General features: G+C 39.0%; 1 protein-coding gene across 36 annotated transcripts in view; it reads left to right on the top strand.

The window, feature by feature from the left end:
- APAF1 (apoptotic peptidase activating factor 1) overlaps positions 1-14580 on the top strand; it is a 103214-nt gene that overhangs the window by 23182 nt on the left and 65452 nt on the right. For all 36 annotated transcript variants that reach the window (XM_084810187.1, XM_084810177.1, XM_084810173.1 and 33 more), the window contains 5 exons: positions 2101-2227; positions 4462-4587; positions 8289-8423; positions 11059-11184; positions 13097-13258. In XM_084810187.1, coding sequence (XP_084666313.1) covers positions 2101-2227; positions 4462-4587; positions 8289-8423; positions 11059-11184; positions 13097-13258 — 676 coding nt within the window. The remainder of the gene's footprint in view (positions 1-2100; positions 2228-4461; positions 4588-8288; positions 8424-11058; positions 11185-13096; positions 13259-14580) is intronic.

The raw sequence follows: 14580 nt of genomic DNA, 5'->3' as shown, positions 1-14580 counted from the left end.
AGCAGCTGAAATATTACCAAAATCAATTGCATACTAATGAGATTCAGCCTTTCAGCTGATTCATAATTTAATATTAACAGAGACAGTCACTAGATATCCTTTTACCTGTCTGTAGTATGGGTATCTTTTTTACTTGCCCATTTTAAAAACAGGAACAAGACAATTTCAAAATCATTTAATAAAGTAAATGGAATCTAAGCTGGTGGTGACTGACCAAGAAAGAGTTGTGGTTGTGTGAGATAGCTCAATTAACATATTGACCCAGTATCCAGCTGATGTAAAAAAGGCAAATTCCATGTTGGGCATAATTAGAAATCGAACTGAAAATAAAACTGCCAATATCATACTTGCTTATACAAATCTGTGGTATGACCACACGTGGAATATTGTGTGCAGTTCTGGTTACCACAAATCAAAAAGGATATTGTAAAGTTGGAAAAGGTGCAGAAAATGGCAACTAAAATAAGGGACTGGTACAACTTCCCTATGAGAACTGTTTAGGTTAGAAAAGAGGAGAGTAACAGGAGACATGATAAAGATGTACAAAATCATGCATGATGTGGAGAAAATGGATAGGGAGAAGTGGCCAACCAGCTGCCTATGGGACTTCTCCCTATCCACTAGGAGCCATCCATCTCGAAGCACTCTTAATGAAAGCTTAACTTCACGCCACAACGAAGCTCTAATCAGATAATCCTCCAAACCAGAGGATTGTGAATGAGCTGCATGCTCATGCTCCTGTTCACTCATGTGAATGTAGGAGAGTAGAAGGTTCTGCTTGTTATTTGGGGCTAGCTATAGTTTGCCATTTTATCCAATTGCAGCAAATTCTGGTTCATGCAAACCAGATGTGGCAAACCATGGTTTCCACATTCATATGAAACAGCAAACTATAGTTTCCTGCGAACAAGAAGTAGAAGCTTCTAGTCTCCTACCTATATGTGTAAAGAAGGGGGAAGGGAAGAGCTAGACACCTGCTGCAGCTCATTGCCATGATCATGCAAACTGGGTCAGTATCTCATATTATAGACAAGCTAAGAAGAATATAACATTAAAGTCTATTATAGTAGATGCAAACATAGCTTTATCCCTAATGTGTTTCCCTGTCTAATTAAAACAAATGTCCTATATTCTTTCCAGTTTAAATTAGAATTCTTCATAAGGAATTTTGAAGTCCTAATACATTCAAAATCCACTTTATTTATTAGTTACATTTACGTCCTGGCTTTCCTCCAAGGACACAAGGCCGTGTACATAATCCTCCTCCTCTCCATTTTATCCCCACAACATCCCTGTGAGGTAGGTTAGGTTGAAAGTCATGGACTGGCCCAAAATGACCCCGTGAGTTTATGATGAGATTTATTTCCTTTATATATCATTGTGCTGATTTCAAGTTATCAGTTTTAGGCAACAAATCTTTGTATGAATAAGTGCCAAGTAAGGTCATTCACACTTTTGCAGATTAGCAGTTGAGCTCTTTTTTGTCCATACGTGCAGGTATTACTAAAACATATACACTAAATTCACTTCACACCGTGCCTCATATCAGTGTGACAACTTTCTTGGATGTTTGCACTTCGGTGTAAGAAAATAGTGTCCAAACCATAAGTAAATTATAATCGGTGGTGGTCAAATGTGCATCTGTTTTACTGTTTGAATCATGCTTCTTGGTTGACTGAGGATCATATGTGGTTATACATACAAATATACTTCGAATAAATGTACTCAAGAAATGTTTGGAGCTGAACTGCATAGAGTTCAGTTAGCAAATAATGAAATTTAGGGCGCTTGCTAAATAATAGAAATACCACCCTATTGATGAAGCAACAAATGGGATCTTAAATAATTCATTTCTCCTTTTAGTGACTATTATGCACCCTCTAAACAGTTTTATGTTCTAATATGTATGGCTGCCTGAAGTGTGTGTTAAATTTGTCCCCTGAAATACATAAAATAAAAAAATAAAAATTGTTTGCGTAAGAAGTACTATGTGTATATACATGTGGCTTGGTATAGTTTATTAAAATGAAGGAATTTATATAATCATAATCTGAAGGAATATAATAAAGATACTGTCCTTTTTATTTTTGTATAATGTAGGAATAAAAAATCCTTGAAGAACATGTACCGTTTGGTCGTGAGTCCACATACAGATGCAGTTTACCATGCTTGCTTTTCCCGGGATAGACAACGAATAGCTTCATGTGGAGCTGATAAAACTTTACAGGTAAGATTATCTCTCTAAATATCAGGGGTACACAACCTTTTCAGCCCTGAGAGCCGCATGTGATGCTGGCTGTGGGGTCTAGGCTCCATACGTTTATCCTGATAGAGATCACTGTTTCATCACTGCTAGCATGAGTGATCAGTATGTGAGGATCTCTGGGGGGAGTGAATAGGTACAGGCAAGGATGGAATTAAGTGGCGGTGGGAGGGTCAGGTCAACCTTGGGGGCTATAGTAAAGGTCTTGGAGTGCCGCAGGTTGTGCACCTCTGATATATAGTGTCAGTACAATAGAAAAAACATTGGCTTTTGAACAGTGTCCCCTTGATTTAGAATGCATGTAATGATGTAGAATCTTATAGAGGGTGCTTTCAGACAAGGCTTTCATTGTGCATTCAGAAGCCTCATTCATGGAATTTTATGGGAGTTCAGACATCATCGTCTTCCATTTGTAACACTCCTGTGTTTTCCCACCTGTGCTTCCATCCTTTTTCCCCCTCAACTGAGAGCCAGTGCTGTGTAGTGGTTAGAGTATTGGACTGGGACTCAGGAGACCAGGGTTATAGTCCTCATTCAGCCATAAAGCTCACTGGGTGACTATGGGCCAGTCACTGACACTCAGCCTAACGTATTTCGTAGGGATGTTGTGAGGATAAAATCAGAGAAGGAGGATCATGTTCGCCACCTTGAGCTTCTTGGATGAAAGCTGGGATAGAAATGAAACAAACAATAAATGTTCTGTGGAAAGAAAGATGCAGTAGCTGCACAATGTCTTTTGACTGGTAGCTCCAGGAGCCATCTGTCTCAAAGCACTCTTAATGAAAGCTTAACTTCATGCCACAACAAAGCTCTAATCAGATAATCCTCCAAACCATGGTTCAGAGGGTTGTGAATGAGTTGCATGCTCATGCTCCTTGCTCCCGTTCACTCTCTTCTTCACATGTGAAGGTAGGAGATTAAACGGTTCTGCTTCTTACTTCGGGCTAACTATAGTTTGCCATTTTATCCAATTGCAGCAAATTCTGGTTTGCACAAACCAAATGTGGCAAACCATGGTTTTCACATTCATATGAAACAGCAAAATATGGCTTCCTGCAAACAAGAAGCGGAAGCTTCTAGTCTCCTATCTATATGTGTAAAGAGGGGGGAAAGGGAAGAACTGAACACCCCCTGCAGCTCATTCTCATAATGTCAAGCCATGATTTGTTGTTATTTCTCAGTGGTTGACAACTTGTGGCCCTCCAGATGTTTTGGCCTACAACTCTCATCAGCCCAAGCCAGCATAGCCAGCGGTGAGAGATGATGGAAATTGTAGGTCAAAACATCTGGAGGGCCACAAGTTGCCCACCCGGTACACATATATGTGTGTGTGTGTATTCTCATATATATATATATATATATATATATATATATATATATATATATATATAAATGTTAATCTCAAGGTGCCACAGACTTTTTTTGCAGTCATTCCTATATTATCTATATGATTCTTTGTATTGGTTGCATGGGTTTTAATTTTGTTTAGCTAGGTCTCTGTAACTTAAACTACAAGATCATAATCACTTTCAAATCATAGAATAGTAGGGTTGGAAGGGGCCTACAAGGCCATTGAGTCCAGTGCAGGATTTCATAAACAAATCAGTGTTTATGACACATCATTATAGTCCACAGTGTATACATCCTTATTTTAAAACATTGTATAGAACATGGTATTTTAACTCTCTTTAAAATAAACGTAGATGAAAAATAGAGTTTGAAGAGTCATTAATTTTTAAGCCTTGGCTGTCCTCCCCACCTCCTTCCCTTGACAGTTGATGTTAATTACATGTAACTATAATGTATGCAGACTGGCTGCAGTCTTCCAACTCATTATAAGTTTCCTTGTAAACCTTGCTTCTGAGCAATTTGCCTCCTTATGTGGATTACTTGATTCTTCTGTGTATTATTAATATTTGAAGCATCATTTCTTCCCAAATGTTCCGATTTATTGGGTTGACCAACATGCATCATCTACATAACCTTCTATGGAATATGTCAGTTTTCATTTAATATTGCTGGGGTTACCTGGAAAGTTGACCATCTCTTCTTCCACCTTTTCCTTTTGAACCAGTAAATGTTCAGTTACATGAATAACACAGTTAATAAATGAATATCATGTCTTATTTAAAGTATATATTTAAAATAGTTTAAAGTTAATGTATAATTTCTTAGTAATTGTTAAGTTATATTTATAGGTATTTAAAGCTGAAAGTGGAGAAAAGCTTCTGGAAGTGAAAGCTCATGAGGATGAAGTGCTGTGTTGTGCTTTTTCAGCAGATGACAGATTTGTTGCCACTTGTTCTGTGGATAAAAAAGTAAAAGTAAGCATATGATGGCAAACCAGTTATCCTCCTTTGAACTAATGTACTAGTTCTGTTTCTAACTGTAGCCACTGAGAAACTAACAGTGCAATCCTGTACATATCTATCAGAAGAAAATCTGAAAAAAAGGATTGCAACCTAAGACGTTTTTAATAAACTTGATGGATTAGATCCAAACTTACTATTCCATTCAGGAAGACTTTTTCCATGAATGGAAATTCCTTCTGTGGACAGAGTGGTTTGAAACAGACCAAATATTTTTTGCTACGTCTTTCATAGAGAGTAACATCTGTAGGTATTTTTAACTCCTTTGCAAAAGGGATGTGTTAGATGCATGTAAAATTCTGAAACCAAATAGGCCAATATCTTACGTAACTACAAGAGTCTTCTAATCTGGTATAACTTCACAGAAATGTGATGAGATTTCTTAACCATTGTTATGTTTAATGTGAATAAGATTCTAGCTTTTTAATTTGTCACCACTTTGGTATCCACAATTTTAAGAAATATTACCAATTTTAATACAATTACAGGTTTTTATTATTGCCTTCATTTTAAAAAAAACTTTCAGCAAGATCAGTATTCTACTCAATCTTTGCAGGCCTAATGGCAGTAGTAGCATCTAGTATTTATACGGTTCTTCTCCTAAGATTTCTGATTGCTTCCAAGTACATTAACACAATTGCAATATGAGGTAGACCAATATTATTGCCATATTAAGGTGAGAGAGGGCTGAAATTGAGAAGAAAGTGGTTTGTTACTCTCTGATTCATAATTAAGGTGAAATTTGAATGAGGAAATTCCTTGCTCACAAGATGTCCCCTAGGTCTCAGAAATTAAAATATGTAAATCACTTGGAATTAGTCTCCTCAGAGGATCAGAAAAGTACTTTTTGTACAGAATCCAAAGCATATCTCGAAATATGTCCTATGAGGTCCATTGTAAAGGACATCAAGGAACCATGTAGTCTATGCAGATCACAGAACACCATAAGCAAAATACAAGTATACTGAAAAAAGGTGTTTAAAGAGCAAATAGCTTGATAATGCAGTTCTCACAAGTGAACCAAGCCATATGCTGCAAGGGGGTGCTAAAACTCCCAGGACCTGTTCTAAATCTCATTTGGGGGGATATTTCTCCCTGACCCCAAATATGGCAGTTGGTCAGAAAGTGAACATGAGCAAAACAGATCCACCAAAATAATTCCAAAAGAGAGGTAATTAAGACCATCTCCATTGCACCAAACAACTTGTTCCTGGCTGTATCAGTCCCTGATGCCCATAGGAAGTGGAGAGACACGCCACTACCAAATGGCAGAGGGAACTAAAACCCTTCATGATCCTTATTGAAGCATAATAAAAAATATTACATGATATCCATTATTTTTCCAAATGTCTTGTACCAGTGAATGATTTTAAACATCTGATAGTTAAAGCCTTTCTATTTTTAATATAAATTTCTTGCTGAATAATTTATAGCTGCTGGTTCTTTTATCCAGAGCCCCTTTAAAATTAAATAGCTTGCCTTTCTGTATATTCTCTAATACATTTCTAGACTACTATCACATCCTTTCTCATCCTTCTTTTTCCTAAGGTAAACAGGCAAAACTCCTTTAATCTCTGTTCATAGGAATTTCTTCATTCATGTGACATTTTGAAGCCTGATCCTAAATATGTTTACTCAGAGTCAGTCTTACTGAAATGAATGGGACTTATTTCCAAGTAAATAAGCTTTAGTTGCTATTCTTCAAATCTGCTTCAGCTTGAATTCAACATTTGAAGCATATGTAACCAAAACTGGACATGGTATTTCAGTTGTGTCCTCATCAGTAACTTGTGCAAGGATATGCAGTACTTCCCTATCTCTACTAGAAATATTCGGCCTAAGGGTCTAACTATACATGATGGTGGCAAACTCATGTTTTCAGAGCACAGATGGGGTGATTTCGTGAAGAAAAGGTGCAAATAGGATGGAGGTGCTGAACTCTTTCCGCATCAATGCATTTCCATCAAAATTCCCTCCTCTGCTTTTCTTTCAGCTGGGTTCCAAAACTAGAAGTAAGCCCATTGAGAGAAAAGCAAGTATGGGGAGTGGGTTGGAGGGGAGCAGGCAGAGTAGACAGAACGTTTTAGCACTCCATTTCCAGCCAGCAATCTCTGCTTTAATTAGCCTGTTCTGCTTTAAATCAGCATGACTTGTTTTCTAATAAGTCATGCTGCTGTCGCATCTAGTCACACTAATAGATGTAAGAAATGAATTTTCCACGTTTGTGGCTGCATCTTGCTCACAGTCTATTTGTAATCAACACATATCCCAAGATCTCCCTCCTACCTGATCATTTTTTTACTGTTGGTATTTATTACATTTTCTCCTGTTTCTAAGGAAATCAAGTGGAAGACCTGGTTCTTGTTCCACCCAGCCCCATTTTATCCTTACAACAAGTCCATGAGCTAGGCTAGCTGAGAGATAGTGACTGGCTCAAGGTCACCAACAGAGCTTCATTGCTGTGTTGGTATTTGAATCTGTATCTCCCCTACCTAAACCTGTCATTGTCATTTCCAAGAATTGAGCCCCCTCTATGTAACAACATTGTCTTTGTTTCCAGTTATATAATTTTATGCTTTGTGCTCAGGTATTTCCATCCATTTGTATTTCAGTATATTATCTGTATTAAGAGCGCCTTCTAATTCATCTGCAAATTCCAGGTACACATTGCTACATCTTTTCTACAGGTCACTAAAAAGGTCCCTTGACTGATCCTTGAATGTGTTAACCTGGACACCTGATCCACTCAGGGCCCAGTCAAAACAGATTCTTTGGATACCTAGATGAAACAAGACCACTTGTGTAAAAGAATGACATAAAGTATACTGAATACACAGTTGGAATATGGATGCAGAATATAAGCGACACATGTAAAAAGAAAGCTTACACATGCTCTCGGTAGTTCATGGTCCCCTCAATTCGGTGTTGCATAGTTCACACCTGACTCCTCATCGTTCTTCCAACACCAAATCCAATACACCAAGCAACTCGATAACTCTGTTCTCCATCTAAAATTTACCTTTTATCTAAACACTTTGTAATTTTCATTTAGTGAGTGCTTTTGCAATAAGACCCCAAGAACAGAGTGTTTATCTGTCTAGCCCAGTGTTTACACTGATTACCAGTGCCTCTCCAGAGTCTCAGGCAGAAATCTTTCCTATCACCTGTTACCTAGTTCTTTTAACTGGAGGTGCTGGAAATTGAATCTGGGGCTTCCTGCTTGCAAAACATGTGCTCTACCTTTTTGCTATGGGCCCTCCCCATCTGACTGTATAGAGATTAATATCTATTTTTCCCAGGTTTAGTAATAATTTCTTATGTGGTACTGGTACTGACTGGTTTATTAAAATCCAAGTAGGATCCACTTTTTGTCTAGAAAACTAGTTTTCTTACAGATGAAAGATATTAGATTTGTTTGGCGTGATCTGCCTTTAGTGAACCTGTGCTGCTTTTATTCTCTTTTCTACAGCTCTTACTGCTGCATGTACAAAATTATTATTTTAGCCAATTTCCATTACGGTTAAAATGTAAAGATTACAGGAAATTTAGGGTATGCAGAAATTCAGTATTTGCAAACTTATTTCAGAGAGCTTGTCAGATATCCAAATGAGTCTATTTTAGAATATATTTGAATTACTGTATAAAATTATTTTTAGGTCTGGAATTCAAGAACAGGTCAGCTTGTGTATTTATTTGAAGAACATACAGAGCAGGTCAACTACTGCCAGTTCAACAATACACATCAGCACCAATTTCTACTAGCTACATGTTCAAATGACACTTTTATCAAAGTAAGTAGAACAGGGTGAGCATATTTATATTCACATGTATTTTATAATTGTAATTAGTCAGAGCATGCATGGAAATTCTGTGAACTTGGTATATGAGGTCCTGCTGTTCCTAGTTTTAGCCACCAGGGGTCACTTGGGTTCTGCATGTTAACTGCCTGTGTTGTGTGAGAGGGGATTAGAAATGTGCTTCCTTACATCCATTACACTTCTAGTTTTCTACAGAAGACATTGATATGCTTTCTTCCTTGGACTCCATGTTAATTATAAATCCAGTTCACAGGGAATATGTGACTACCTTGTTGCAGCAGCTTCACTGCTTGCCGGTCTGTTTCCAGGCAAAATTCAGTGCTGGTTATGACCTATAAAGCTCTATATGGCTTGCAGTCAGGCTACCTGAAAGACCATCTTCTGCTGTTCAAGCCTGCTCAGTTCTTAAGGTCTTCTGGAGAGGCCCTTCTTTCAAGACTCCCGCTTTCACAGAGGCATATTTGGTGGCGACCTAAGAGAGGGTCTTTTTGGTGGCCACTCCCAGGCTGAGGAATTCCCTCCCAAGAGAGGCTAGGTTTGATCCCTCTTTGCTGTCCTTCCACTGTCAGGCAAAGACCACTTTATTCAAGAAGGACTTTAGCCTCTAAGTGAGCTGGGTGCTGTTTTAATGTTTATTTTTCTCTAATCGTTTTGTTTACTTGTATTGTTTTATTGCTTTAATCAATTTTAATTGTGCCTGTATGCTGCCTTGAGTGCCATGTTTTGGTAGAAAGGTGGGGTACAAATCAAATAAATAAATAAATAAAAATATAGCTTCAGCTCATCAGATACTTTTTAAATGGTTTTGCGACCAAGATACTTAAAGGATTGCTCCTCTCATGTGAGCATACCTTCCCTCATTCATTGTCAGGGGAAACCCTGCTCCATGTCCTACTCCTATTTGCAGTGAGGGAGGGCACCCAAGAACCCAAGATAGGGTCTTCTCAGCAGTGGCACTGAGACTGTGGAGCTGTTTACTATGGACACTCATGCCACGTTCGCATGTCAAACTAAGCCATAGTTTAGCATAGTGTGAATGACCAGGAATGAGCTGCAGAGGGGCTTGTGCACTCCCTCTCCTCCTATGTGACTGGGCAAGAAGGTTCAGAAACTTTTGCTTAACTATAGCCTGCTGTATTGTCTGGAACCAGAATTGTGATTAATTTTAACTATAGTTATTTTAAACAAGCCAAATTCAGTAATTATAGTTCAACGTTGATTGTTTGAAACTAACCCTAGTCAGTGTTTACCACAGATTGTTGGTCTGGATGACACAACAAACCACAGTTAAATGGAAGCTTCCAAACTCCTCCTTTTTATCATGCAGAAGGGGGGGGAGTGCATGAGGCTGAAGCTCACCGTGGTGCATTCCTGCCTATTCACGATTGCGTTAAACTGTGGTTTAGCATGATGTGCAAATGTGGTCTCAGATTATCGCCTGACTCTTTGTCTTCAGATGATAGATTAAAACAATTGTTTAGGTACGCGATTGTTCAAGGAGTTCCCTGAAGAAATTCAAATTGGTTTGGTTTCTGTATTTCCTCTGTGTGGTTTTTATTGATTTATTATTGCTGTTGTTTTTGGTGTCAGTTTCACTTTATTGTTTTTATAGTGTTTGTTTTTTATGATGGCTGTTAGCCTTCAGGATCCCATTAGGAAGAAAGGAGTGACGTATAAATAATGTAAATTTATAAATATGGATGTAGGTACTTCTGAACATTTTCTTTGCGCTCTTGTTTTTCTTGCCTTTTTGCCACATACTTCAACAATCTCTACTTTGTTCTTGTTGGTTGGGCTTTAGGGAAAACATACACTGTTTCCTCTTTTTCTGCATATATGTCTAGTATTTTGGGACATCTTTATTTGAACTATTGCCATTGTTTATGATGTAGTCAGAGGTGGGGTACCATATTTATGGGTAGGCTTTAGATTTAAGGGAAGAAAAAGCAACAACAGAATAGTCAATTCCATTCTCGCAGTCAAAATATTCTTCTGTTCTAGAACTATAGAACACATAGGGGCTGTTTGCATAACACAGCAGCCCACTGTGGGTTATTTAAATGGCAGCTGCATGCGCTGCAGCCTCATTATGGGTTATTTAACCCACAGTGAGGCTGCAGCCCATGCCATTGCCATTTTGAATATGCAACCCCTGCTCGTGGGTTGTCGTGTTGTGATAACCTGGCAAGCGCAGGTTATGTGAGGGCTAAACAAGCCTTGCATAAATCACAGTCTGTTTCAGGGCTATGTGAGGGTTGTTTAACTCTCTCATAACCCATGCTCGCCAGGTTTGCATGACATGACAACCCCTGAGCGGGGGTTGCATATGTAACATGACGCCTGCAGGTGCTGTGGCTCGTTGGGAGTTAAATAAATAAAATAACCCACAATGAGCTGTAACATAGTAAATGTAGATTGATCACAGAAAGGTGGTAGTTTATAGGGAAAGTTGCAAGTTGCAAACTTTTTTCTGTTATGTATTTATTTATTTATTGCTGTGTCATGCAGTGACTATTCTCGGAGCGGGGAGGGAACTGAATTAAGGACTTTCCCAGTGTTTAATATAGTATCTCTTAAGTGTTTTTGGCTTCCCCCACCCTTTCTGCAGCTCTGGGATTTGAACAAAAAACACTGTCGCAATACATTTTTTGGCCACAGAAGTTCTGTTACCCACTGTAGATTTTCACCGGATGACAAGTATGTGGCTAGTTGCTCAGCAGATGGAACAGTGAAGGTATGCTTTCAGACTCTGGATTACAGCATTTAAAGTCAGATTCACTGTAGTATTCTGTCCTGGAATCTCAAAAGTTTGCAAAAGCAAAAATCACACTCCTGCATTGTGCCTGTTGTTTCTTTTTCCAGGTCGGGCAGGCACATGGCCATTTACTGTTGCACCCTTATAGGAAAAAGAATGGAGTGGGGAAAAAACTAAGCACGGTGAATACTAAAGCAGGTGTTACTGTCTAAGGTTTAAGGACCGGTTCACCCAACCCTTTTTCTGCACAATAATACAGTTCTGTAGTGATGGCTAAGCTACAATGAAGTGGTCATCTGATTGCTTTGATATGTAGTCAGACTGCTCAACAGCTTGTAAAACATAATGTTTTCACTGAGATCATGAATTGGCTATTAGGGGTTAGGAAAATCATTTGGGGAGATCAAGGGACATGGTACCGATTTGGGTTAATTCCTCCCTCACTCTCACTCTGCCAGCCCTTCCTCCAGAGTGGGCAGTCTGGAAGTGGTTAGCAGACAGACTTACTGCAGCTTGCTGGCTCACAACTCCATCCCATGCACATTCTACTCATGGTAGGACTTGTGTGTATCTTTCATGCACATTCTGTAGCACTTCTCATATTATAAAGTGCATTTATTCTCACAACAAATACCTCTGAGGTAGATTAGACTGAAGACATGTTCAGAGACACATGAAGCTGGATCTCCTCACTTAAGCATTGCAAGACAGTGCCCTGAACTCTTCTTTCCAGCGAGGAGCTGAAAAGTATAGATGTCACTATTATTCACAAACATTTCAAATGTGTAAAAAGAACAATCACTATGGACAATAAAAAGGTGCATCTGAAATATATATTATCAAGATCTTTCTATAGAAAATACAGTTCACTAACATTCTGTCACACTTGCTGTGATCAAGAAGCAGAACCTCAAGATGAGACTATGCAGATAGGAGCATGCTTGGTTTTCAAAAGCTGGCATCACCAGTGGCAGAAACGAGGTTTGTAACAAAACCATGTACCAAAGCCCATTGGGTGCTAGTCATTCTTATATGGGGGAGGGAAATTGAAGCACAGCATTTGGGAATACAGTTGCAGGAGAGCAAAATCAGCCCCTCTGCTTTGACACCAGGTGGCCCAGCATTCTTGACAGACATTCCAAAGGGTAGGCATATTGTGCACAGAGTTGTACTGAACTCCAAAAGGGTCCTTGCAATGTACAAGTCCTGTCTCATTACACCTGTTATTTTGCTGATAACCATTATGCACAATCATCAAATGCTTTACCAAACAAAAGACGTTTGGTTGCTGTCTGGCAACATTTTAGAGATAACTAAGTCTACATAAACTGACAACAATTTAGGGCTCTATCCTATTCAATCTTCCCTGGGTATTCATAAGCCTCCAAACCCAGAGGCTTACAAGTATCCATTGCAGAGCGGGAGGCGTTTTCGTTCATCTAGCAAAAGCCCTGTCTAGCAGAGGCTTCAGGGAGGGAGAGGGAAGGAGGCTGGGGATGGCTGGGGATAGCTCGTATCCCTGCATCCCCAGTCTCCTCCCCTCCCTGTCCACCAGTATGCCTCCTTTCACCGCTCTACGAGCTCATGTTTGCAAGCTCGTAGAGGCAGCTAGTGCAGTTCTCAACGCGCTGGCTATGGGGGGGCAGGGAGCTCAGACTCCTGGGTCCAAGGTCGAAGTGCTGCCTCTGGCTTGAATTCAGGAATCCAAAATATCCTATGTTTCCCCAGACACTGCCTAGGGGCCATAGGATTGCTCTCTCCATTGCTTGATTTTAATGGGTTGCAATTTCTTCGTGTATTTCTGAAATTTTCCAAATCAGTAGAAGACTTTGTCTTCTTCTACACTGACCTTTTTAAAAAAAGAATTAATTTAGTATATTTATTTTTAAAGTTTTGGTATGTGCATTCAGCAAACGAACTGAAAACTATTGATATCGGAGACGTCTTCAGAAATGTGGATGAATACCAGGATGATGTGGAAGTATTAGTGAAGTGTTGCTCCTGGTCATCTCATGGTGATACACTAACAGTGGCAGCCAAAAATAAGCTTTTTGTAAGTATTTAATATTATGTCAATTGTCCTCATCACCATCTTGTTTTCAATTTGATGTTTGACAATTGAGTGTGCTGAAGCTATTTTCACTTTGGAGCTATTAGTGGAACCACTGGTATGTGAATCTGCTCAGAAGTGTCACATTTTTAAAATGGGGGCAGGGGTAGAAAAGGACAACAGAATGAGAAGAGGACAATACAGATATGGTGAGTGCATCATGCATGCCCAGACCTCGTGGTGCAGAGCCTTTTGCCAAGTGCTGATCTCCGAACAACAGTTTCAGTGCAGTAGCCTGGCTTCTGTACATGCACACTCTCTCCTCTCCCTCTCTGGGAGATAGCCACATTATAGTATGGTTTTTCCTTTTGAAATGTCAGCAGTTTGCTCTAGCTACACTCCAGTCTTGTCCAACAAGAAGTGTATGTCACCTATCCCTACTCCACCACAATTTTGATGTCAACCATCTCAAGATAACCAGGCAACTGGGCCCATCCTCTCCCACCCCAACCCCTCCCCACCAGAAGGCAACATGTTTCACAATTAAATGTTATGTCAGAACTGATGTTAATCATATTTAAAATTAACAAGGATTCTTAACAAGGAATTAGAGCTGAACAGCAAAGCTGGCTAAGTTGACATGTTAATCTTAACTAGCGGGCAACTTTGTGCTGGTGCAATGCTCTATTGCAGTTAAGGCTGGTGGGTGGAGATTTGTACAGAAGAGGTGAGGCAACATGTAGAAGGAGTGTGTGGTCTTATGGCCATCTCCCGATCTCTTAACTGCAATTAAAAGAGAACCCCTTTTATTTTATTTATTACATTTCAATACTACCCAATAGCTGAAGCTCTCACAACAATTATTACGTCTGCACCATCCCAAATACCATGTTTGCAATTATCATATGAAGCATCTTGTAATGGCACATTAGGTTGCAAAAGGATCTTTATACTCTTGTGAAGTTACCAGTGGGAAAAATGATTAAAAAGTTAATAATCCTTGAGAAGAACGTAAATTGAGTTTAGGAATATAAAAATTAACCCTTCAAAATATTTTGGAAGTCTTTCACAAGGCTCCATAAGTATAGGAACCAGAATCACTGTAAGCATAAAGATGATTTTAATGACTTTGTGAAATAATTAAAATTATAAACAGTGTTTCAGGGATTTTACATTCAAGTTCTTAAACCGATTTGGGACTAAAATTGATGTAATAATGTTTTTTATTCAAGCTTTGATAATTCAGCCTTTTAATTATAGTTTGCAGAAATAGTATGCTTTTGAGGATTAGTTTAGTAGTCATAAATGTTTTCCTTCTTAATGAA

The sequence above is a fragment of the Heloderma suspectum genome, chromosome 7 (assembly GCF_057233095.1).
Source record: "Heloderma suspectum isolate Gila_16-S chromosome 7, 16-S_ref, whole genome shotgun sequence".
NCBI classification, from domain to species: domain Eukaryota; kingdom Metazoa; phylum Chordata; class Lepidosauria; order Squamata; family Helodermatidae; genus Heloderma; species Heloderma suspectum.
This window is presented reverse-complemented; position numbering and strand designations above follow the sequence as displayed.